This window comes from Schistocerca gregaria, chromosome 9, assembly GCF_023897955.1.
Source record: "Schistocerca gregaria isolate iqSchGreg1 chromosome 9, iqSchGreg1.2, whole genome shotgun sequence".
Classification (NCBI taxonomy): Eukaryota; Metazoa; Arthropoda; class Insecta; order Orthoptera; family Acrididae; genus Schistocerca; species Schistocerca gregaria.
Window position 1 is genome coordinate 200,044,840 of NC_064928.1, and position 26,313 is coordinate 200,071,152.

At 41.5% G+C, this 26,313-nt stretch overlaps 2 protein-coding genes across 3 annotated transcripts in view; one reads left to right on the forward strand and one right to left on the reverse strand.

Moving 5' to 3' along the window:
* The window catches only part of LOC126292035 (amyloid-beta-like protein), a 1,795,419-nt gene that overhangs the window by 1,255,899 nt on the left and 513,207 nt on the right, over window positions 1-26,313 (forward strand). The gene's annotated exons all lie outside the window — the stretch shown is intronic.
* Window positions 17,305-26,313, reverse strand: part of LOC126292045 (uncharacterized) — a 50,417-nt gene continuing 41,408 nt past the window's right edge. For both annotated transcript variants that reach the window (XM_049985845.1, XM_049985846.1), the window contains one exon: window positions 17,305-20,270. In XM_049985845.1, the coding sequence (XP_049841802.1) occupies window positions 20,170-20,270 (101 nt within the window). In that variant the 3' untranslated portion in view covers window positions 17,305-20,169. The remainder of the gene's footprint in view (window positions 20,271-26,313) is intronic.

Consider the following 26,313-nt stretch of genomic DNA (forward strand, 5'->3'; position numbering starts at 1 on the left):
CCTCTCTCCTCATATTGGGATGATTTGTTTGTTAATAAAAGTTGTGTGGCCTCATGACCACGAAAGAAACAAAACTTATCTGAATCTGCGGAAAAAATTATCATTTGGGTCAACTTTTGTGAAACTCTAATTCCTCTCTCTCAAACCTTACCCGATGAGAAGAGAGGGAGAGTTTTAGTTTTAGCAAGTCAAAATGTACGAACTAAATAAGTATTTTTTATTTATCCGTAACCATTTTCCACGTAAAAATGAGAAAATGGATTTTTTTGAATTACAGCGCCAACTACCAACGTTATAAAAATGTAAATGATGGTTTATTCAAGTTCTTGACTGGTTGCTTTTAACAACGTTGAATTCTAATATGAGCGTGTTTTGTGTGTGTGTGTGTGTGTGTGTGTGTGTGTGTGTGAGTGAGTGAGTGAAGAGAGAACGTTTTTACAAAAAATCTGAAAATATACCTTTCCGATTTACTTCGAACTTTTACACGTTACTGTAACAACACAGTAGACACATATAGAGTACTGTATATACTTTGCAGTGTATATATAGTCTGCTATATAGGAGACAGAAATTGGAAGGAAGGAGTAGATGGACAGAGACAAGGGGCAGAAGGAGATGGAAAGAGAGGAGGGAGGAGAAAATGTACAGAGAAAAAGAAGAGGAAGTTGTGAACTGAGAGAGGTGGCAGGAGGAGGAGATTATGAGGTATATCCAATTCTCATACATATTAGAAATTTGTGCTTTGTGTTTTGTTTCACTTTCCATCCAAGCAGACTGAACCACAGCAAAGAATGGCCGGATACAGAGAAAGAAAGGGTTTTTGGAAGTAAATAGCACCAATATCTCTCATTGAGTCATCAGTTCGTTGTTTAATAAAATTCCACTAAATATCATTTCTGTTTCGTCGTTTTAAAAATGAGTGATCAAACTAAGTTGTTTCTCATATCGGAGTTTAGCTATGCGCTTATATCGATGAGGGTAGGGGGTGGGAGGACTAGCTAAAATCTGGTTGGACACAGGGGTATTGATCTCAGAAAGATTGGAAATCACTGCTGCATGAGTAGTAGCGTGATAGTGTTTGGTTTGTGGGGCACTCAACTGCGCGGTCATCAGCGCCCGTACAAAGTCCCAATTTTTACACAGTCCAATTTCTGTTATCCAATCCAATCTAGCCACTGTCACGAATGGTGATGAAATGATGAGGACAACACAAACACCCAGTCTCTGGGCAGAGAAAATCCCCAGGAATCGAACCCGGGACCCCGTGGTCCAGAGGCAGCAACGCTCGCCACTTGACAACGAACTGCGGACGAGAAGCAGTGTCTCCCGCAATTAACGTTGTACAGTTACTTGTACAATCATAACTGTTTTCCGAGTGTGTTATTTTAAATCAACAGTTTAGAGTCATGGCTGCAATTCAGCCTAAATTACGTTCAGCTGCTTTTCAAATAACTTCCATTGTCAGTTACTTCCTCATTGCCCTGCTAGCAGGATAACTTACCAGACGAACTCGTGAAAAGAAAATAACTTGTGATATGTAACACCACTTCATGGTCATTATTACGAAAAGATATCGCTTTTTCCCAAAACTAAGATCAGCCAATGACTTTGCTTTCCTGAGGTGGTTCTTCTTGTTGTTGTCTTCAGCCCAGAGGCTGGTTTCATGCAGCTCTCTATGCTCCTCTACCCTGTGCAAACTTCTTTATCTTCCAATAGCTACTGCAGTCTACTTTCTTCTGAATCTGCTTACTGTGTTCGTTTCTTAGTCTCCCTCTATGATCCCCCCCCCCCTCCTACCCTACACGCTTCACTTTATTACCAACTGAAGACCCTCAACGCCTCAGCATGTGAACTGCCAAACGATCCCTTCTTTTATTCAAGTTGTTTCACAAATTAATTTTCTCCCCATTTCGATTCTGCACCGACTCATCTGATCTTTGAACATGTCCAATCCATTCACCCATAGCTCCCTACTCAAGTTATGCAGTTACGTGTTCCATGTATCATTTGAGCGAAAACTGAATCTAATCTAATCTTTATCGAAATGATGAGGACGACTTGGTTTACATGATATATGTAAAAGATTAGCGGTAACATTAATGAACACGTTTAGCCCTACTCATGCAACTACACTGAACATTTTTTGTAATCAATGGAAAAGAAGATGTCCAGGTGAAATAATTTTAAGTTCTATTTAAAAGTTTTCTTTATTTTATGTTATTGGTCAAATCAACCAATAAAATGGTATAGTCCACATCAGTTCACGCAGGGTAGGAAAAAATCTTACCTTCATAGTCTCAGATGTTATTGAATTTAGCATATGTTAGGATTAAGTAGTGAACACGTATTTTTTGTTTTCTCCAAAACAAAATTCGGCTCCAAGATACAACCCTCCAAAGATGACATTGTGCATACCAATTTGAAGATGCAAATTTTGGAAAAACATTTAAAATGCTGTACCTCTACAATAATTCCACGCATTTTGTTGGTTTTTTTTATTTAAAAGATAATGGCTTCATGATTACAAAGAAGTCCTCCATTTGCGATTAACTGTCAAAGTTATTTTACTGTAGTTCTGAATTTTTTATAATTTATGTAAAAACATTTTTAATGCCAATCCATAAAATTTTGATTTTTTGTTGTTGATTAGTATGATATAGTTCTACATTCTCTGAAAAGGAGAGCTTCCACTTTTAGGTTGAACAGGTTTTATAAACAATTGAAATTTTTGCCATACATGAAACATGCTTTATTACCACTTTATCACATAATAGGCTCATAAAAATCCAAACCTAGCCTTATTTAACATAATTTTAGTTTTGAAAAATGAGTAAGAGACTCATTTTTCAAGTATTTTAAATGGTTCCAAAATGTATGTGAAAGGCCTAAAGACTTAAAGGTTTCATTTCTGTGCCCTGTGTTTTCTACTGAAATTAGTTAATATTGTTCTGGGTCTATTTTCCTCGTGTATATATTCGTATTATTTCACGTGTAATCTAGATTATCAGAGAGTTATCTTCCTTTCTCAATTTATTGTGATGTTTGTGTTCTTACCTACAAACATCTGAAAACTATTATGTCTGAAAACTGGTACAATGGGACGTACCTTCTGCCATGCACCTCACGTTGGTTTGCAGAGTCCAGATGTAGATTTAGAAATCTTGGAGTCTCACCTTGAGTTTAATGTAGGGAAGCATGTGACTTTTTTTATTAATCTTTGCATCCGTCTCCATAGCTGAGTGGTCAGCACAACGGAATGTGACACCAAGGGGCCTGGATTCGATTCCCAGTTAGGTAGGGGATTATCTTCGCTTGGGGACTGGGTGTTGTGTTGTTTTCATCATCATCTCATCCCCATTGACGCGCAAGTCGCCGAAGTGGCGTCAAATGAGAGACTTGCACCTGGCGAACGGTGTACCCGACGGGTGGCCCTCGTCACACGACATTTCATTTCAACTTCAGCACTCTCTTGTTGACGATATCTCAAAACATTCTATTTCTTCTTGTCTGAATTGTGCATCGTCCCCTTTTCATTTCCGTAAAAGGATATAATCTAGACAAGTACCTTCAGAAAAAAATATTTTAACATTTACATTTGTATCCGTCCTCAAGAAATCCCTCTTTTTTTCGGAGTTGCTTTTCTTGCTGTAGCTTGTCTGCGCTCTACATCCTCCCTACTTCGGACATCATCACTTATTTTGCACAATTAGCAAAAATCATCATCTGCTTTTCGTGTCTCATTCCCTACTCCTGGGGCAGCAGATTTGTTTACGCACTGCCAGAGATTTAGGGATGCAAGTACGAAAGGACGTAGCGGATGGCTGTGAAGCTGACTGCAGACGCGTAGCGGCCACAGCAGAACAGGACGGAAACCAGACGCTTTTTATATTTACGTATATCAGCAGGATGTTGGTTTCCCAAGGCAGCACCAGACAACAAGCCGCATTTAAAAGCTGCTTTGAACGGTATGCGACCACTCGACGTTTGTTTAAACAACACCGTTTTTGTTTTGTATACAGTATGTATTTGATTCAGTTACGATGAAGTCGAATCTTTATAGAAACTTTTCGGAATTTGTATTATCTAGTTGTCACCAGCAAAACAGCGCAAACATGTGATATATTTACTAGAAAATGGCACGATAGCGGCGTGACGTCAATGATGGCAATATTTCACAACGATATTATTTCTGAAACTTCCTGGCGGATTAAAACTGTGTGCCCGACCGAGACTCGAACTCGGGACCTTTGCCTTTCGCGGGCAAGTGCTCTACCACCTCAGCTACGACTCACGCCCGGTACTCACAGCTTTACTTCTGCCAGTATCTCGTCTCCTACCTTCCAAACTTTCTGATATTATTTCTGATAACTCTAAACACGTGTTATGGACAATTCATATTCCAGAACAGATTTGACTGGCAAGACTTTTTGCGTATAGGTACTGGAGTAGGTACGGTTTGTAGTTTTGCCATAAGACAAACATCAAGGCCTCTTTTCTCCACAATAGCTATAAAATGCCCTCTGTCCCAAGTGCGTACACCAACTCAACTAAACAGGGTGACTGACTTTTAGAAACTGTGCTAAATTTATCTTAATACAATGAAAGCGAAAAAATGTGGTCCCTTCAAAGTATTTGCTGTATTGTTAAAAGTGCAAATGGACTACAAGGATATCACATGTATACTTTGCGAGTAGGGTAGTTGTGACCACAAATTCTCGCTAGACAAGTAAAATAAATTAGCCTGAGATAAGATTAGAGTTGCAGAGCAAGCAGTTGCTCGCATTACGCGGCCCCTCCCGTCGGAGGTTCGAGTCCTCCCTCGGGCATGGGTGTGTGTGTTGTTCTTAGCATAAGTTAGTTTGAGTAGTGTGTAAGTCTAGGGACCGATGACCTTAGCACTTTGGTCCCTTAGGATTTCACAGACATCCGAACATTTGTGATAGACAGGAAAGGGTCCGAAAGACCAATTGAATGGAAAGGACAGTGTCTTGAAAGGAGGATGACCATTAACAAAAGCCGCGTGGGGTAGCCGAGCGGTCTAGGCGCCTTTCCAGGGTCCGCACGGATCCCCGTGTCGGAGGTTCGAGTCCTCCCTCGGGCATGCGTGTGTGTGTTGTCCTCAGCGTAAGTTACTTTAAGTTAGATTAAGTAGTGTGTAAGCTTAGGGACCAATGGCCTCAGCAGTTTGGTCCCATAAGACCTTACCACAAATTTCCAATTCCATTAACAAAAGCCAAACAAGGGTAATTATATGTAGTCACATTAAATAATGTTATGCAGAGGGAATTAGTTCAGAAAATGAGACACTAAAACTAGTAGATGAGCTTCACTATTTGCGCGGTAAAGTAACTGGCAATGGTCGAAGTGGAAAGGTTATAAACGTAGACTGGAAACGGCAAGGAAAGCACTTCTGAAAAAGTGAAATTTGTTAGGATCGAATGCAAATTCAAGGGTTAGGACCTCTTTTATGGAGGTATTTGCCTGGGGTGTATCCATGTATGGAATAAAAATGAGACATGGACGATAAACAATGTAGACGGGGAGAGAATAGGAGCTTTCGAAACGTACTGCTACAGAAGAATGGTAAAGATTAGATGGGTAGATCGTGTAACTAATGAAGAGATACTGAATAGAAAAGCGGAGAAAAGAAATCTGACATAGCCTGACTAAAAGAAGGAATTGGTTAATAGGAGATATTCTGAGACATCGAGGATTCATCAGTTCAATAAACACGGTTTTTAGAGAAATACAGATCTCAGCCGCACGTGGACAATGTATTTTAGTTCAGTGGCGCCAAGTGAAAATTTGTGCCCGACCGGGACTCTAACCCGAATTTCCCACTGTTCTATTAAACACTTTGACAATCTAGACAGGCTTTACTTCCAATCCAAATTCTCAGCCTTACCTGTTTCCCTCAAGCGATCGGACATAGTGTGCATCCGCAATGAAGTTACAATTACGGTCAATGCACATACATAGTTGTGTCGTGTCTGTTCTCCCTGACACGTCCAATAGAACGGACACCACATTACAGTAAATGATGATGATACTTGGTTTGTTGGGAGCTCAACTGCGGGGTTATCAGCGCCCGTGCAAATTCCAAATCTTTTCACTGTCCAGTCTCACCACTTTCCCGAATGATGGTGAAGTGATGAGCAAATCTTCTACCCGGCCGGGAATCGAACCCGGTATCACGTGATCCAGAGTCAGCAATCCCAACCACTTTTCTTTTTCTTTCATTTTATTCGATATAGTTCGTTGCGTTTGGTCTGGGTGGACGTCACAAGACATCCGTTCAAGTTGATCGTTGATTCCTTGACTCAGTTTTTTTTTATTACAGAGAGCACCCAGCCCTCTGACCGAACACGCCACTAGACCGCCAGTGCGGGCAATTACAATAACGTTCTAACTCCTGCTGCCCCAAGAGACCAATTATAACAACGATATTTTTAAAACTGTCAAGGAATGCCAAGTTTAGTGAGTAATAATAACAAAATATGAATTATACAGCTAAAACGCATCAGCAGTCCCAGAAGAAGACCACAGTAACCATGGCAGAACCTTTGGATTCTCCAGTACAGTTTCCTCATTATGAGGCGGTACCGTACTCAGGAAAATTTTATAACTGACTCTCGTCGCAGAAACCTATGCGATTAAAAGCTCTAGATGGATTCCGCAGTGAATCGCAGCTGTAGGATTCGCATTTCATATGTTCACATTTCACTGACCATCATTTTTACATCGGATAAAACTGCATAAATTAATGACATTACTGCGTCAATGGTCTTCGTCACTGTGAACTGTTCTGTATGTAGCGATTGTCCGCCCCAAACCCTGAAACATCCACAACCACAACAGTTGTGGGTCTGTGTGTATTTTGGCAACCAGAATTCTAAACAGAAAGAATGTGCGACTCTTGTGAAAGGAACATTCCGCCAGTTGCTTGTGTTTGTGTTTATGTGCGACGCTATTTGGAGAAAGCCTTTCAACACAGTTTATATTCCCGTCTCTGCGCCGCGCGGTCTCGGGCGCCTTGTCACGGTTTGCGGGGCTTCTCCTCCCGTCGGAGGTTCGAGTCCTCCCTCGAGCGTGGTTGTGTGTGTTGCCCTTAGCGTAAGTTCAAGTTAGATTAAGTAAGTTCAAGTTAGAGTAAGCTTCGGGACCGATGACCTCAGCAGGTTGGTCCCAGAAGACCTTACCACAAATTTCCGGTTTTCCCATATCCGCGTAGCACTGCTGGCCGCAAGATACTGTTGCAGAGTAAACCAGCGACTTCACATACATACTCGGCTAGCCATCACACGATGCACGCCACAGGGTATTTTGACTACTGCTAGTCATTCTCTCTCCCGTTCATCTCGCAAAGGGGACGAGGGCAAAACGACTGTTAATATGCTTCCTAATTTCTTCTACCTTCTAGATGCTTACATGAGATGAACGTTGGTGGCAGTAAGATTCCTCAGCAATGTGTTGTAAACGCTATTTCACTCCATTTTCCTAACAGCTTTGTTTGCACGGCCATCTTCCGCAGCAGCTGTTCAAAACAATTATTATTAATTTTTCCGTCTCGAGCTTACTGCAATCTAATTAAGGAGAATTTTACACCAGGCGCATTTGCTTTTATTTGGAAAGCATCTTCCGTGGTTATTCTGCAAATCGGATATATATTTTTGCACATTTTTGGTTGTTATAGTCTTGTTTATGAAGTTGGAGTGCAAGTACTTAGGGATTTTGCTACATATTCTCCAAAGAAGTGCTTTTTCCCCTCTCTATTAGAAGCGGTTGATGTCGAAAGACTTCAGTCTACACATACACTTCGCAGTTTTTGCCATTCTGCAGTGTTTCTTGTGCTGGATTTTGGTTTTTTACGTTTCACCTTTGTAAAGAGAACTGAAGTTGTGTTTCTCGCTCTGCACAGTACTACAGTTTTTATTTCTGGTCGTTTGTTTTCGTACAGGTTGCGATAGTTACAAGCCTGTGAAACTACGTTTTTTAATTTTTTTTTATTAATTCGTGTGTGTGTGTGTTCCACGTCCACACCTCCTCCTAAACCACTGGATCGATTTTAATCAAACTAGGTACACGTTTCCCTTACAGTCAGGGAACAGTTGATGCGGGGTAAGAACCACCAACCTATGATATGATGCGTGAAAAATTGCCGCATTGCATATAACTTCTAAATTTATTACTTCGTTGCCACTATTCGCAATTTCGCAAACAGTATCCACATATGCCACTGAATGTGCCTACACAAATGTGTCATTACACGACTCTAGTCCATGCGATACGACGTCATAAACAATTAGATATATGAAAAAAAAATAATTCGCATTTTGCACGAAGTTTTAACTCATTTAATTTTTTACTAGTAAGACACTCCTACAGTTGACCTCAGAGAATTCCTCATAGGTGGCAGCGCTTTTGACAGCTTTCAACTAGAAAGCGCAAACGGCTCTAGGAGAAATCGAAAACTATCTATAGAGCTATAATGAAACATTTTCATTTCCATTTCATAAAATCCCGTTGTACTAATACATTTCTGCATTATGCATATTTCTTTATACGAGTGTTTCACAATTTCAAAGGCATTTTCACGAATACACGGAAATGAAATGTTTTCGGTACTTCACTAAAAACAGAGTTGCTTCTTACTTTTACTTTAAATAGAAAACGCATAATGATAACCCGGGCAAAGCCAGGTTTACCAGGTAGTAAATCAATAAAATGTCATGTGCGCTGACAGCAATACAGAATCTGTAAACAAGTTAGTCGAGAACGAATTAATTAAAGACTTGTCTTGTTTGTCAATCTGACATTCAAATCTGTCCAACAGCACTTTTCCTACCACAATGCTGTGATGGGTTGCACATACGGCACGCCCAAGGCGTGCTGTCGGAACTACGAAATCAAGATGTGAGCACACTTATCTCTCATGCATGTATAGACGTGGGGTGTTTTAGAAGCATCAGTAAATATGGCATAAGTCGAATGGAGGCATCGATTAAAAAAGTTTGAACATCGAATTTGAAGTGAAAATGGAGACAGAGCTCTTTTGTGTAACTGTCTCAGGAAGAAGACTGCACTACAAAATTAATATTTAGCGGACGAGCATTCGTTTTTCCCCGATAATTCTGTTAGTTTTCTCATTATGAGAGCTACCTTCGCTCATAATATCAACCATTTTCCAAACTCAAAGCGCCATGTTACAAAAAGAAAAGGAAAAAGAGCCTTAACGTAAGATTCAGCTAATTTTTATAGTATTGGTTTCCATTAAACTTATGGTCCTATATGACAGTTTAATTTGTTTTGTCATTTCTCTTGCCCAATCATCATAAAAACAAATTTCCTTCCTTTCTAGTAACTGTTTCAGAGTTCGTTACCCGCCTCCGTTCATCGAAACATCAGCGCGACATTGATATTTACGCACCACCCTTCCCTCTCAGATTTTTTATCCAGTGTCTTACTTGATATTTGCAGTGTACTGCTCCTGAAAAACACGCACTGCTTAAAAGATGCACCACCAAATCGACGATTTTGAAGATACGGCAATGAAATTTTGTATCATGCTTTACATGAAATTAAAACATTTACTACGAAATTTCCTTGGTTATGTATATTTAACTTTTTTATGGGATTTAAAAATTTTATTTTCAAACCATTGTGTACGACGCCTTTTCTCAGAAACTGTTAAAGAGATTCCTACAAGATTTTCTCTGATTAATCTCTTTGCATACAGTAAGCTTCTATCATAAAGTTTTTTTAATACATCGAATAGCAGAATTTTAATAATTTTTAAATACAATTCCATAAATATAATATAAAATTCATGCTAAATTCAGAGCATTTTGCACATATCTTAGCTTGCAATCAGAATTTCAAAATTTACACTTGGACAACATTTATTGGCTTTATATTTAAAAAAATTATAAAATTTCACAACTCTAGTCTTCATAGATTCTGAGAAAAAGGTACATAAAATTAAAAAAAAAATATTTTCAGGAAATACAATTTAAAATTCAACCAAAGGTGTTTTCTTATGTCACTTCTTCAGAATGCCCCAGATTTTTACTCAGCGTCGTTTTTCCCTTCAAGACTTCTGGTATCTTTTTCTGCCTTCTTTCCTTTACCAGTTCTTCAACAGACTTTTCAGCTGCAGGATGCGCTGTTCTCGGGCATGGATGTGTGTGACGTCCTTAGGTTATATTAGGTTTAAATAGTTCTAAGTCCAGGGGACTTATGATCTCAGATGTTAAGTCTCACAGAGCTTAGAGCCGTTTGAACTAAGAGGCGCTGTAAATCTCTTACTCTAAAGATTTCTGGATCTCAGTTTCTTATCTTAAAGCCCATTCTCCCCAATTCCTTCACCCTCCCTAAGTTCCTACAATTAATCACAAGAACTGCATAACAAGTTACTATTCTGACAACTGTAGGGGATGAAAATGTTGTTTTCGGGCATCGTTTCCATGTGAGTGTTAGAGACCCATTTGGTTTTAGGGTTTTGCGATGAATACGTTTTTTGGGAGTGCAGTATCGGCCACAAACCTTCAAGTGGGCTTGACAACATCCAGGATAAATTCTGGAAGCCTCTCCTTGTGAAAGTAGGGGTTGTTATTTCCTTAGATATTGAAGTGATGTTTCAAAAAGTGGACGTGACAGGAAGGTTGCATCAGACATTTAATTTTTTTCAGACATTTTGGATACGATTTAATCATAGAAACTTTGGGAATTTACTGTCCATGAGTTCTAGTAATAAATAAAATACATTGAAATTTGACATTTTCGTTCAATCTCATGAACTTCCCATTAAGAGATCATGTTGTTGTTGTTCTGGTCTTCAGTCCAGAGACTGGGTTGATGAAGCTCTACATGCTACTCTACCCTGTTCTTCATCTCCAGGTAACTATTGCAACCTACATCCTTTAGTGTATTCATGCCTTGGCCTCCCTCTACGATTTTTACCCGCCTCGCTTCCCTCCATTAGTAAATTGGAAATCCCTTGATGCCTCAAAACATGTCCCACCAACCGATCCCTTCTTATAGTCTAGTTGTGCCACAAATTCCTCTTCCCCCAAATTCTATTCAGCCATTGACAGTCTACATTTTATATCCTCTCTACTTCGACCGTCATCAGCTATTTTGCTCCTCAAATAGCAAACATCATCTACTACTGTAAGGCCGGCCGCGGTGGTCTCGCGGCTCTAGGCGCGCAGTCCGGAACCGTGCGACTGCTACGGTCGCAGGTTCGAATCCTGCCCCAGGGCATGGATGTGTGTGATGTCTTTACGTTAGTTAGGTTTAAGTAGTTCTAAGTTCTAGGGGACTGATGACCACAGCAGTTGAGTCCCATAGTGCTCAGAGCTATTTGAACCATACTACTATAAGTGTCTCATTTCCCAGCCTAATTCCCTCAGCATCACCTGATTTAATTCGACTACGTTCCATTTTCCTCGTTTTGCTTTTGTTGGTGTTCGCCTTATATCTTCCTTTCAAGACACTGCCCATTCCGTTCAACTGCTCTTCTAGGTCCTTTGCTGTCTCCTACAGAATTACAATGTCATCGGCAAACCTAAAGGCTTTTATTTCTTCTCCATGGATTTTAATACCTACCTCAAATTTTTCTTTTGTTTACTTTACTGCTTGCTCAATATGCAGATTGAATAACATCGTAGATGGGCTACAACGCTGTCTCACTCCCTTCTCAACCACTGATTCCCTTTTTGTGCCCCTCGACTCTTATAACTGCCATCTGATCTCCGTACAAATTGTAAATAGTCTTTCGCTCCTTGTATTTGACCCCTGTAATTTTCAGAATTTGAAAGAGAGTATTCCAATCAATGTTGTAAAAAGCTTTCCCTAAGTCTACTAACGCTAGAACAGTAGATTTGGCTTTCTTTAATGTATCTTCTCGTAGCGTCAGTATTGCGTCACGTGTTCCAACATTTCTACGGAATCCAAACTGATCTTCCCCGAGGTCGGCTTTTACCAGTTACTCCATTCGTGTGTAGAAAGTTCGTGTTAGTATTTTGTAGCAGTGACTTATTATATGAGATATCTTTCGGAAATGACAAGAACTTAAAAAAAACTGCTGCACTGCTGTTAAAGGTTTTTTTAAACATGCAGGAAAAGTTAAGGCTTCTGCGAAATAGTTCGATCTTAGTGGGAGATTAGTGGGATGACGTAAGTGTTATGCGTGGGACAGTTTCCAAACGCTCTGCCGTATCAAGTGGTCGCCCTTCGCGCTTCTGTGAATATTATCTCTGCTAATGCCGTCTGGACTATTTTAGCCCGAATCGTTGATAAAATGCCAACATCTGTTACGAGTCCGCAAAAGCGTCTTTTGACGCGTTTCGCGGAAAAGCGATATGAGTACTACGCATAATAAATGTCGTGGAACTACAAGAGAGTTTGTGCAGAACCGAAGAAATTTTTAGAAAGGAAACTGAAGTCGAAATATGAACTAACAAATGAATGCTACTTTCGGTAGCCAGGTGGCGCAATAGGTTTTATTTATTTATTGGCTTTAAGTATCCGTAGCAGTTTTCCAGCTCCGTATTACGTAAGTGATTTACCTGATGGTTAAAACGATGTTGAGTACGTATATAGGCGCACGTAGTAGCTGACAGATGGAACATCATGGTGACTTGTGGATTGTTGGGTAAAGAATAGTGAAATCCCACAAATACACTAATTTGTTTTGAAGTGATACTGCGACGTTATCAGTTAGTTACAGCGATTATGTAGTATATAGCTACAGTACATCATGTGACCGTCCATTGCTTGAATAAAATCTGTTCTTCGAAATACATTTAATTATACGCGCACATTACAATCCCATAAACTATTTATGATACTTTTGTAAATTGCTGTTTTTTAGCAATTGTGTAACTGCGTGCGTGCGTGCATTTGTGTGTGAAATATTACGCGAAAGATAGCATATCGGAAAAACTCTACCGGCTTGTACTAACAAAACAGTAACATTTTCTGTTTTATACTTTCAACGAAAGTGAGGCTTTCACTGTTTCTGGATACTGGACTGTAATGTGGTGGTTCGTGCAATATTTCGTTACGGATTTTATTCGCATGCCAGCGTGTACCTCTGCCAAGCAGATCACATGCCCGTAAAATTTTGAATGAAATCTCAGGATTAAATTCTTTGTGAGAGAGCTACAAAGCTGTTTGTGACCGTCATGCCTTTGTTGAGCTAAGAACCGGCAGGTAAACAACAGGAAGCAGAAAAATCGGAATGAAAAGTTGTGTGCAGAAATTTGTAACGTGTTCATCTGTAGTGTGAACTATTTCCAGACAGGATAAACAAGTATTTGGACTGAGTGTAAATTCGGCAAAAACGATTAATTTTGATATAATAAACAGTGAAATAAAATTTTTTCTTCGTAATATCTGTAGTGCCTATAATTATGCTGAAACTATTGTCCCAGTTCGACTGTGACAGGACTTTGTTTTTATGTTGCAGGTGAGTTTCTAAAGCGCCTTCGCCTGACAAACATTTCGAGCACTGCACCTTTTCGAGCCCCGTAAGTATGAAATTTCACTATTTACTCAATCGGTTTTCATTCTGGCGAGATCCACCGCACAGGAGCAGAGAAAAAGGTTGAATCCGTTATTTTATTGTTTGAAAATATCACGTCCGCTATCGTATATTTCGCTGAATAAAAAACTGCAGCCAGCCTTACTTTTAATGGATGAGTTAGTTCGCCCTAACAAGTTTCGGGCACGAGCACATCGTACGCCACCTTGTCTTAAGTCAAGTTCAAGCTGAGCATTCTCGATTAATATGATTCGTTGACACTCGTATTTCGATTGTGACCTTGACCATGCTGTCCCAAAAGCCATTACTTGAGCAGATGACAGACGTCTTTTCCAAAACGAGCATATGTCTTTTTTTTTCATTAAGTCAGTGGTCCCCAAATTTACTGAGACGATTTTTCTGTGAATGCAATCAGATATTAGCTAGCTAACACCCCCCAGCCCCTCCCACCCCCGCCATCATCAACATTACCTCCTGGCTAAACTTTAGAATGAAAAATGGTTCTCTTTGAACAGTTTCACTTTTAAAATGAGATACTAGTGACACACAGTTACAGTAAGTGTTTGATTAAACTACGAACTAAAGAGCGAGTGAGACAATTCATACTGCTTAGTTCTAACAACCATTTTTTATGGAATGAGGAATTAATTCTCAGTGCATTGCGAGTGCTACTTTCAGCTCCTGTTCAGTAAATAACTCTTATCCACGAGAAGGATAGATGCTTTTACATAACCTGCTTCCTCTACAACACTCCTATTACTAACGACACTTGGTTCCCCCACAACCCGCGCCCCAATGTAAAATCAACCAGATTATAAAGTGTGCACAATACTTAAGCATACTGTTTGTACAACGCGTGATTGTTCACTCCAAACATCTGAACTGATACAGTCTGCAAGGTTTCAGTGCATTGTCTACTGCCGCTACTCCTACAACTAGTTTTTTTTCCCCAATCGTATTGACCAACTAGGATCATGTAACAACTTGAGTTCCTCTTCTTCGTTTGTTGTTGTTTCCTATTTCTCTCCATGAAGTCTCTTCATTTCTTCTGTTCATGTTGTTCCCGATTATTTTATTTCTTCTGCTTTGAAAGCCTTCCAAATTTAGTATTTTATTTTTAAAACGGTATCTTTCTGCTATTTCTGATTCTTTGATGTTGTTTCTTTCTAGATCTTTCCTTATTTCTGTAATTCATGCTACTGTCGATTTCTTCTTCCAGAAATACAGGAGTATTTATTTTGTTACTCTATTTCCATCCGTTCGGTAGGGGTGTCCGAAAAAGGTTAATCTTCGTTTGCCCATTACTTCAGATTTTTTCTCTATATTTTGGTAGATCTCCCCATTACTTCTTGTTTTCCAACCATCTGCAGTTTTCATTTGCACTCATTATTTTTCTAATAATCCTTCTTCCCAGTGCCTCTGATCTGTCCACCTTATTGTTCAACGTTCGGCATTCAGTTCCATACAAACATTCTGGTCGTACCGCTGTGGTGTAGTGTTTTAGGTTTGTTTTGCTAGATATACATTTCTTGTTGTAAATATTTTTGGTCAAACCATATGTTCTATACGTTTTGTTGATTCTTACGTCAATTGCAGATTTTTCTAGTCCATTCTGTTGTAGAGTCTCTCTCCAAGATATTTAAATTTATTTACTCGCTCTATTTTACCTGTTTGTTTTTCTATGAATTTTGGCGCATTTTTTTATATTTGTCATGAATTTTGTTTTTTCAGCTGAAATTTTGAGACCAGTTCTGTTTGCAATTTTTCCAAAAGGTTTATCTGAATAACTGCCTCTGTGAAGTTTTCTGAAAGTATTTCAAAATCATCCGCAAAAGACAAGCAGTTTACCATAATTCCATTGGTTTTCCTTCCCTGAGTTATTGCTTCAATTTTGTAATTTTTTTTAGTTCCGAATTCCATATCGTTATAATTTTTTTAGAACACAATTAAACAGTAAAGGTGATAAACCAACACCTTGTCTAGCACCAGTTTGTATTTCAAACGGCTGAGATACTTCTCCCATAAATTTGACTTTAGACATTGTACCTGTTACTGTTTCACGAATTATAATTGCCAATTTTTATTGAACACTAAATTCTCTTATGACCTTATCTATTGCTTCTCTGTCTATACAATCAAATGCTTTCTTGAAATCAATAAATGACATTATTATTGGTTTGCTGGTTAACATTCATGTAATGCGATGGGACCTAAGATTCTGGTGAGTCCCAACATTTGGGTAGTAGTAGTTATTATTATTATTATTTTCTTGTTATTACGAGGCTCGTACAATCGGTAATCCAACACATTTTTCTCGGTCAAATTCGGTGGAAAAAATACGGAATCTGTATGGGACATTGTGGAGTATTTCCGCTTCAGCTTCGCGAAGTTACGATGGATGACGACACTATTTGTAGCCGTCTCAAAATGGTTCAAATGGCTCTGAGCACTATGGGACTTAGCATTGGAGGTCATCAGTCCCCTATAACTTAGAACTACTTAAACCTAACTAACCTAAGGACATCACATACATTCATGCCCGAGGCAGGATTCGAACCGTAGCAGCAGCTCGGTTCCGGACTGAAGCGCCTAGAACCGCTCGGCCACAACGGCCGGCTGTAGCCGTCTAAATGGCGTCTAGAAGGGAGCAGAGAGTTTCCTTCAGCGTAAAATCAGAGCGTCGCTGTATGTTCAGAGCACTTGCAGAATGTCTACGGAGACCTGGCCGTGAACAAAAGCATGGTGAGTCGTTGGGCGCGGCATCGTGTCATCGTCGCAACAGGGTCGCGCAAACCTGTCCGATCTCACGTGTGCCGGCTGGCCGCACACAGCTCTGACTCCGGCAATTTTGGAACGTGCGGACACTCTCATTCGAGGTGATGTACGGATCACAATCAGACACCTCGCTGCTCAACTGGGCGTCTCTGCTGGTAGTGCTGACGCACTGGTCCACCAAGCTGGGGCACTCAAAGATGTGTGGCCACTTGGCTCCTCGCTGCCTAACAGAAGACCATAAAGAGCAATTAGGCTATCTGTGTGGAAGCAGAACGTAGATAAAGAGGAGGTTATTGATACAGCAATAAGTTGATTCCGATGACCACCACTAAAGTGGTACCAGGCGGGCGTAATGGCCCTCCTAGTAAAGTGGCGTAAGGCCGTCGCATAGAATGAAGGTTATGGTTAAAAATGGGGTTTGTAGCCCAAAGAATGGGGAATAATATAGTACATGGAAGTCCCGAATAAAACCAACCTGCTGGCTGCAAAAAAGTGTTACATTAGGTATTGAATGCCCCTCGTACTCTTGCCACTCCTAGTAGTTTATTGTCTACTACTACTACTGCTAACAGTAGTAGTAATAATTGTTATTATTAAAATTTATTGTAGGCCCTATATCTACCAATGCCCTTGCCGCATTGGTAACACCGGTTCCCGTTAGATCACCGAATTTAAGCGTTATCGGTGACGCCTAAGGGCTGGGGGTGACACGACGGCCGGTCGGTACCGTTGCGCCTTCAAGGACTGTGCGGAGGGTGTTTATTTTTTTCTGAGCCCTACAGCAGTTCAGTTGCCAATACATAGTTCATGTTGTGTTGTGCTGCGACTTAATTCGTTTATAGTTGCGAAGTGAGTAATGAATAAATTTCTGCTCTATAGCGGCAACTACCTACGGATTCGAGAAAGCATATTCATGACATAGAAAGACCAAAATAAACCTCAGGCCTCTGTCTGGTTTCACCGGAGAATAAACAAGAAGAAAATGTTGAAAACAGATATCGTAATCTTTATTTTATTTTTAATTTTGCGAAACAACAGTCTTCATTATACAAATAGCTATAAACAATAAATAAATAAGTATATGGGTTTATCTGCTACCCGTCTTGATTAAGTTTATTTCTAAGAAAATCAGTCTTCTAGAGGGCATATATTGTCTGTACAAATTGTAATATAGGTGAGACGGTCTGATGCGATTCAATGCCACAGAGCAAATGATGATATAAAATTAGCTATGAAACTGATACAATAAACAGACAGCGCCTACCCAGTGACTCCGGCCTATTATAGGTTAGTGGAAGAAATTTTACTCAACAGCTGCACTCCTTCAGAAGAAAAGAGCAGCGTATCATTATTTCATGACTGAACGCGACATGGCTTTCAGGAGTGTGCAACCACCCGTGGATTGCAGAAGAAGCCTCCCCAGGACGTCCACAGCAGGCAAGCCTAAACGTGGAATTCGGAGAAGAAACTGAAGAGCGCTCGGACGCTGCTTGGTCTTCCAGAAGTGTTTACCTTCAGTACATGTCACTTGTAGTTAGTATGTTGCGACAATTGGAAAAATATGCCATGCTCTGTATCCTGTATAGTACATATCTTCTTCGTATTTATTCTACAGTTCCGTGGCATATAGTATTGATGGTACGGTTTCTTTTCCCGATGACATCAGGCACACAAGAACTGTTACGTCGTACTTAACTAATGCGTGCGTTTGTGACCATCCTAAACGCTGGACATTAGCACCGTGAATTACACGAGATGGTAGATGCCATTGAATGTAAAGGAGAGAGATATGGAAAGAATATTAATGCAAGGAAAACAAAAGTAACGGCATTAGGCGAAGATAAGATGGGAAAGATAATGATGAGCGCGTGCAAAACTTCAAATAACTAGGAAGCAGAATAGAAACCGGGTAGGAATTGAAGCTCAGAAATTTGAGCCAGGATACCAATGGCTGAAGAAGACAAGATGAAGGCAGAGGTGTTCACCGATGACTTAATGATCTGCGGTAACACGCAGGAGGAGAGAGGAAGAGCAGGGTGCTTGGGAAGAAATGTGAGATGGTATAGAATGAAATTCAAAGTAAACAAATGTGAGACCCTGGTTGCAGCTAGAAAGAAAGATACATTAAATAGCAGTATAAGGATTGGAAGTGAACAATTGCAGAAGATAGAATGTGTTACGTTCTTGAGAAGCGTGATAGAAGAGAGTGGAAGAAATGAGAAAGAGATCAGTGGAAGTGGCACAGAGACAGAAGCATCCATGAGACATGTTAGGAGCGCGGTTTGGAATAAAGGCGTCCCACAAAAAGTAAAGAAGTAATATATAGAAGTTACTACATTACGTTGCTGACCTATGCGTCGGAAACATGGGTAATGAAGAAAAGAGATGTAAGCAGATTAGAGGCAGGTGAAATGAAGTTCCTCAAAAATAGGGCAGGAGTAACAAGGAGGGAGAAGACGAGGAATGAAAGATAATGGAAATGGTGACTATGGAACCTTTGCAGAGCAGGATAGCAACATGATGGCTAAGATGGTATGGACACTTGTAGAGAATAGGAAACAAGAGGATTCCCAACAAGACACATGAAATGGATGTGCGAAGGAAACAACCAAGAAGAAGACGAAGAAACAGAGGGGTGAAAGATGTGGAGGAGTATGTTAAAAATAAAAGGCAAGGCCTGGAGCAGAGTGAACAAAGAAGAGAGGCTTATGTTGCAAACAGACCCAGCTTAGGAATGAAAACTATTCAAGATCATGATGACGATGATACCAACGGCAAAAGTATTTTGTAAGCAGAAGAGAGTTTTGTGCTGCAGTATGAACAAAGATTTGACGGAAAGATTGATGAAGTACTTTATTGGGTTTTCCTCTTGTGTGCTACTGGAAATTGGAACGTGAGGAAGAAAGATAGAGCACGAGTGCCATCTTGTGGACGACGGAGATAATGCAAATAAAAAAAAGTTGTATGGCAAGGGTAGATTATGGAGGGGTACTGAGAAGCGTAGGAGACCAGAGTTGTTGAGTATGAGAAAAAAAAAAGGAAAACTAAATGGATAGGGAGTAGGGTGTTACAAAGACAGGTTTAGAAGAGTATGTGGAGGCGCAGAGGAGGCGAGGGAGGAAGACATTTGAGATACTGGACGATGTGTTGGAAAGCAGCTCACGCAGCAGTTTTAAAAAGGAAGAACTGGACCGCCATACAGGAGACACAAGGAACTTTGCTAACATAACAGAAAATTGATAATGAGGATGGCTTCTTCGTGCAAGCATTCTCAAATAAAAGGATTGTTATACAAGACTCGGGGAACTTTGCTTTGAATGGGACATGATTGTGGAGTTATGTCACACTATTTCTTGAGACATTACTCGGAGATTAATCACCAACCAACATAGAGGTGCGAACTAAAAATATTTTTGAAGGGAAGCGTCTAACCTGTAGAACCTGTTTTCATTAGGGGGTATTTTCATACTGCTGCGGTTATTTGATTCGAATTCTCTACAGATGTTGTCCAAATTGAACGCGTGGTTTATGAAACAGTTGAGTGACATCTACTGCGACACAGTGAAACACGAGCATCAGACCTCTCGAACATTTACTTAGTTACGTCCGTATACAATCAAGTCTACGTTATTTATTGACTAGGAATGGAAATGACAAAGAACATGAAAAGAGCAGTCTCTAGCGCCATTCACTGCTGACGAGACTGGCGCGCGGCAGCCGTTGGACCCTGCAGGGCCCCCGGCAGGTTGGAGCTCTCTTTTTCCTTGGCTGCAGACCGCGTTCGGTAGTGTGGCCGGATGTGGCGACTGTACTTCCTCTGAGCGGGATCCGCCGTGTGGCAGCCTTCTTCAGATGGGTGCAGCCGGCGGCAGCACGCAGGGCCGAAGCCGCTGCGTCCTCAGCTCGCAGTAGAACTTGCGGACGCACAGCAGCGACAACACGTCCACACCTGCACACAAGGAACCGACCGTACCATGTGAAGAACGAACTGCAGGAAATACACTGGCCTCACCAAAGTCAACACCAAGCTACAGCATAATACACTACTGGCCATTAAAGTTGCTACACCAAGAAGAAATGCAGGTGATAAACGCGTGTTCATAGGCCAAATACATTATACTACAACTGACATGTGATTACTTTTTCACGCAATTTGCGTGCATAGATCCTGAGAAATCAGTATCCAGAACAACCATCTCTGGCCGTAATAACGGCCTTGATACGCCTGGGCATTGAGTCAAACAGAGCTTGGATTGCGTGTCCAGGTACAGCTGCCCATGCAGCTTCAACACGATACTACAGTTCATCCAGAGCAGTGACCGGCGTATTCTGACGAGCCAGTTGCTCGGCCACCATTGACCAGACGTTTTCAATTGGTGAGAGATCTGGAGAATGAGTTGGCCAGGGCAGCAGTCGAACATTTTCTGTATCCAGAAAGGCCCGTACAGGACCTGCAACATGCGGTCGTGCATTATCCTGCTGAAATATAGGGTTCCGCAGGGATGGAATCAAGGGTAGAGCCACGTGTCTTAACACATCTGAAATGTAACGTGCACTGTTCAAAGCGCCATCAATGCGAATAAGAGGTGACGGAGAGGTGTAACCAATGGCATCCATACCATCAAGCCGAGTGATACGCCTGTATGGCGGTGACGTATACACGCTTCCAATGTGCGTTCACCGCGATGTCGCCAAACACGCACGCGACTATCATGATGCTGTAAACAGAACCTGGATTCATCCGAAAAAATGACGTTTTGCCATGTGTGCACGCAGGTTCGTCGGTGAGTACACCGTCGCAGACGCTCCTGTCTGTGATGCAGCGTCAAGGGTAACCGCAGCCATGGTCTCCGAGCTGATAGTCCACGCTGCTGCAAACACCGTCGAACTGTTCGTGCAAATGGTTGTTGTCTTGCAAACGTCCCCATCTGTTGACTCAGGGATCGAGACGTGGCTGCACGATCCGTTACAGCCATGCGGATAAGATGCCTGTCATCTCGACTGCTAGTGATACGAGGCCGTTGAGATCCAGCAAGGCGTTCCGTATTACCCTCCTGAACCCACCGATTTCATATTCTGCTAACAGTCATTGGATCTCGACCAACGCGAGCAACAATGTCGCGATACGATAAACCGCAATCGCGATAGGCTACAATCCGACCTTTATCAAAGTCAGGAACGTGATGGTATGCATTTCTCCTCCTCACACGAGGCATCACAACAACGTTTCACCAGGCAACGCCCGTCAGCTGCTGTTTGTGTATGAGAAATCGGTTGGAAACTTTCCTCATGTCAGCATGTTGTAGGTGTCGCCACCGGCGCCAACCTTATGTGAATGCTCTGAAAAGATAATCATTTGCATATGACAGCATCTTCTTCCTGTCGGTTAAATTTCGCGCCTGGAGCACGTCATCTTCGTAGTGTAGCAATTTTAGTGGCAAGTAGTGTATCTGTAATAATGAAAAAACTTTTAGACACAAGTGGGAGACTGAGTGGCAACGAACTAAAAATAAGGGACATGCAGTTTCCCTACAATCCGCCATAGTGTAACGGTTAATCTGCCTCTATTTCCGAACTTTACAGCCGTATTAACAGGCCACGGAAAACTGAAAGCCTAATACGCGGTACCGTCACAGTAATGTGACCACCGCCAACGTGTAAAACCACTCGCAGAGGTAGATGGCAACACTAGCATTGGAGGGTATTTAAAACGTGTCGGGGAACGCGGAAAACAGTGCAGTCTCGTAATGCGGTAACCTAGCTATTCATCTAATTTCCAAAATGGCAAGGGTGGAAGCATTTCACTGTGCCAGAGCGTTTCTTTGCGCTTCATTCCGGAACCGCTCTGCTGCTACCGTCGCAGGTTCGATTCCTGCCTTGGACATGGATGTGTGTGATGTCCTGAGGTTACTTCGGTTTAAGTAGTTGTAACTCTCGGGGACTGCTGACCTCAGCAGTTAAGTCCCATAGTGCTCAGAGACACTTGAACCATTTGAACCAAAGTCAGACGTTAATTCCGGCAGAGTTGGCGGACTGTCGTGTTTTGCCAGTCTGCCCAACTTACGACGATGGACATTTCTAATGAAGAGTGCCACCCAACCCTACGACTTGGTTTCACCTTGGTTTCGGCACGTGTTGAAGACACTCGCCACAGCATTTCCGGTACACCCGAGATGTCTGCAGTTTCCGAAACGACCTTGCCGAGTCTCTGGTCCATCACAATCGGCCCTCGGTCAGACAGATATCGCGCGCCTTCCACATTCTACACACGGACAGCGCGCTCACTGGTACTACATGCACATTGTGTGTGTGCCTGACTAGCAATCATTCGTCGCCAGGTGACGAAGCTATCGCCTTCAAAATGGTTCAAACGGCTCTAAGCCCTATCGGACTTAACATCTGTGGGCATCAGTCCCCTAGAACGTATCATCATCATTTAAGACTGATTATCTTTTTCAGCGTTCAGTCTAGAGAATAGTCCCCCTTATAAAATTCCTCCATGTATTCACTGCTAACATTGGTGCCTCTTCTGATGTTAAGCCTATTACTTCAAATTCGTTCTTAACCGAATCCAGGTACCTTCTCCTTGGTCTGCCCCGACTCCTCCTACCCTCTACTGCTGAACCCATGAGTCTCTTGTGTAACCTTGCTTCTCCCATGCGTGTAACATGACCCCACCATCTGAGCCTGTTCGCCCTGACTGCTACATCTATAGAGTTCATTCCCAGTTTGTCTTTGATTTCCTCATTGTGCTCACCCTCCTGCCATTGTTCCCATCTACTAGTACCTGCAATCATCCTAGCTACTTTCATATCCATAACCTCAATCTTATTGATAAGGTAACCTGAATCCACCCAGCTTTCGCTCCCATACAACAAAGTTGGTCGAAAGATTGAACGGTGCACACATAACTTAAGTCTTGGTACTGACTTCCTTCTTGCAGAAGAGAGTAGATCGTAGCTGAGCGCTCACTGCATTAGCTTTGCTACACCTCGCTTCCAGTTCTTTCACTATGTCGCCATCCCTTGATAATATGCATCCTAAGTACTTAAAACTGCCCACCTGTTCTAACTTTGTTCTATTTGGCACTCAATCCGTTTATATCTCTTTCCCACTGACATTACTTTCGTTTTGGAGATGCTAATCTTGAAACCGTCCACCTGTTCTAACTTTGTTCCTCCTATTTGGCACTCAATCCGTTTATAACTATTTAAACCTAACTAGCCTAAGGATATCACACACATCCATGCCCAAGGCAGGATTCGAATCTGCGACCGTAGCGGTCGCGTATTTCCAGACTGAAGTGCCTGGAAGCGCTCGGCCACTCTGGCCGGCTCTATCGCCTTCACGGGTTTATATCGATAATAGGTCGGTGGTCATAATGTTGTCGCTGATCAGTGTAAACATGACAGAATCTTAAAAGGGCTGGGTGGTGAGGCGAGAGGGATCGAAAAACAGGAAAGAATCCCTTCTGGAAACAATCCATCAAGCTGTGGGTAAGCCATTAGCAAGTTCCATGAAGTTTCGAAAGTAGGATATGAAGTACTGATGGAAGCAAAACTGTGAGAGCAGGCCGTGAGTGGCGCTTGGATAGCTAAGTCGGCAGAACAAATGCCCGCCAGAGGAAGAGGTCCCATGTTCAAGTCGCACTCCTTCACATGTTGGTAATACGCAAGTAAGTTCCAGTCAGCGCACACTCAGGTGCAGAGTGTGAAGATTCTTTCTGGACTACCAATAAGTTTGCCTAGGTAACGCATGAAGTACTGCGCTGTTTGACTAGCTTGAAAACAACTAGCTGTGAAAGTAATATTTCAAGCTTCGTTAAGATTTCCGCGATTTGCGAACTACCTTCCATCATTCGATTTTGTATAGACAGCCATTCGGCCTCCGCTCCGTGGTTTGGTCCTGCGAAAATAGACCGCGCTGGAGCGGATCTGTTTTCAGCACGCCTGCTGGTCCGCGAAGAGCTTCTTAAAGTAATGTCGCGCATCGACGAAAGAAATACGCGATATCGCTGCACGCTGGGTGCTCCTTAAATAAGACGGAGGTGTTTGGCCTTAGCCGCCAGACTCGTACCTTGAACTGCCAGAGTGCAGCGCAGCAATATTCGGACGATTCGTGAATGCGCGCGCGTGGACCTTGGTATGAAAGGAGAACGGGCTCTGGGGCCAGTAATGCTCATGTGTAGTCACAGCTTGTTACTACCCACAAACTCTAGTGACCTACATGACGCCATAATTGTTGTTGTTGTTGTGGTCTTCAGTCCTGGGACTGGTTTGATGCAGCTCTCCATGCTACTCTATCCTGTGCAGGCTTGTTCATCTCCCAGTACTTACTGCAACCTACATCCTTCTGAATCTGTTTAGTGTATTCAACTCTTGGTCTCCCTCAACGATTTTTACCCTCCACGCTGCCCTCCAATGCTAAATTTGTGATCCCCTAAATGCCTCAGTACATGTCCTACCAACCGGTCCCTACTTCTTGTCAAGTTGTGCTACAAATTCCTCTTCTCCAGAATTCTATTCAATACCTCTTCATTAGTTATGTGATCTACCCATCTAATCTTCAGCATTCTTCTGTAGCACCACATTTCAAAAGCTTCTACTCTCTTCTTGTCCAAACTACTTATCGTTCATGTTTCACTTCCATACATGGCTACACTCCATACAAATACTTTCAGGAACGACTTCCTGACACTTATATCTATACTCGATGTTCACAAATTTCTTTTCTTCAGAAACGCTTTCCTTGCCATTGCCAGTCTACATTTTATATCCTCTCTATTTCGACCATCATCAGTTATTTTGCTCCCCAAATAGCAAAATTTCTTTACTACTTTAAGTGTCTCATTTCCTAATCTAATTCCTTCAGCATCACCCGACTTAATTCGACTACATTCCATTATTCTCGTTTTGCTTTTGTTGATGTTCATCCTATATTCTCCTTTCAAGACACTGTCCATTCCATTCAACTGCTCTTCCAAGTCCTTTGCTGTCTCTGACAGAATTACAATGTCATCGGCGAACCTCAAAGTTTTTATTTCTTCTCCATGGATTTTAATACCTACTCCGAATTTTTCTTTTGTTTCCTTCACTGCTTGCTCAATATACAGATTGAATAACATCGGGGAGAGGCTACAACGCTGTCTCACTCCCTTCCCAACCGCTGCTTCCCTTTCATGTCCCTCGACTCTTATAACTGCCATCTGGTTTCTATACAAATTGTAAATAGCCTTTTGCTCCCTATATTTTACCCCTGCCACCTTTAGAATTTGAAAGAGAGTATTCCAGTCAACATTGTCAAAAGCTTCCTTTAAGTCTACAAATGCTAGAAAACGTAGGTTTGCGTTTCCTTAATCTTTCTTGTAAGATAAGTCGTAAGGTCAGTATTGCCTCACGTGTTCCAATATTTCTACGGAATCCAAACTGATCTTCTCCGAGGTCGGCTTCTACCAGTTTTTCCGTTCGTCTGTAAAGAATTCGCGTTAGTATTTTGCAGCCGTGGCTTATTAAACTGATAGTTCGGTAATTTTCATATCTGTCAACACCCGCTTTCCTTGGGATTGGAATAATAATAATAATAATAATAATAATAATAATAATAATAAAGACTGTATAATATCGTTTCGTGCAACCTTAGTTACGGGTATTTCACTTTTCACCAGTTCTGCAGATTTTGCCTGCGAGCGAGTAAATGTTGTTTCTTTCATTAGTTTCCCCGACGATCAAATTACACACAATATACTAAACCAGCATTTAATAATAAGAGCCTATAGCGACTTTGAAAAACTTTAAACTGAATTTCAAAACCTTTTCTCGCTTTCACGCTTAACGTCAGTGTTTAACACGTTAACTCGTTATCTACTTCATACATGGGAGTTCGATTCTTCAAACAATCGTCGGTTTAGTGGTGTATACTGTTGAATGCAAGACGCTAACACCACTGCCCATCGAAATTGCTGCAGTAAGAATTGGAAATAACGAAATTTTATT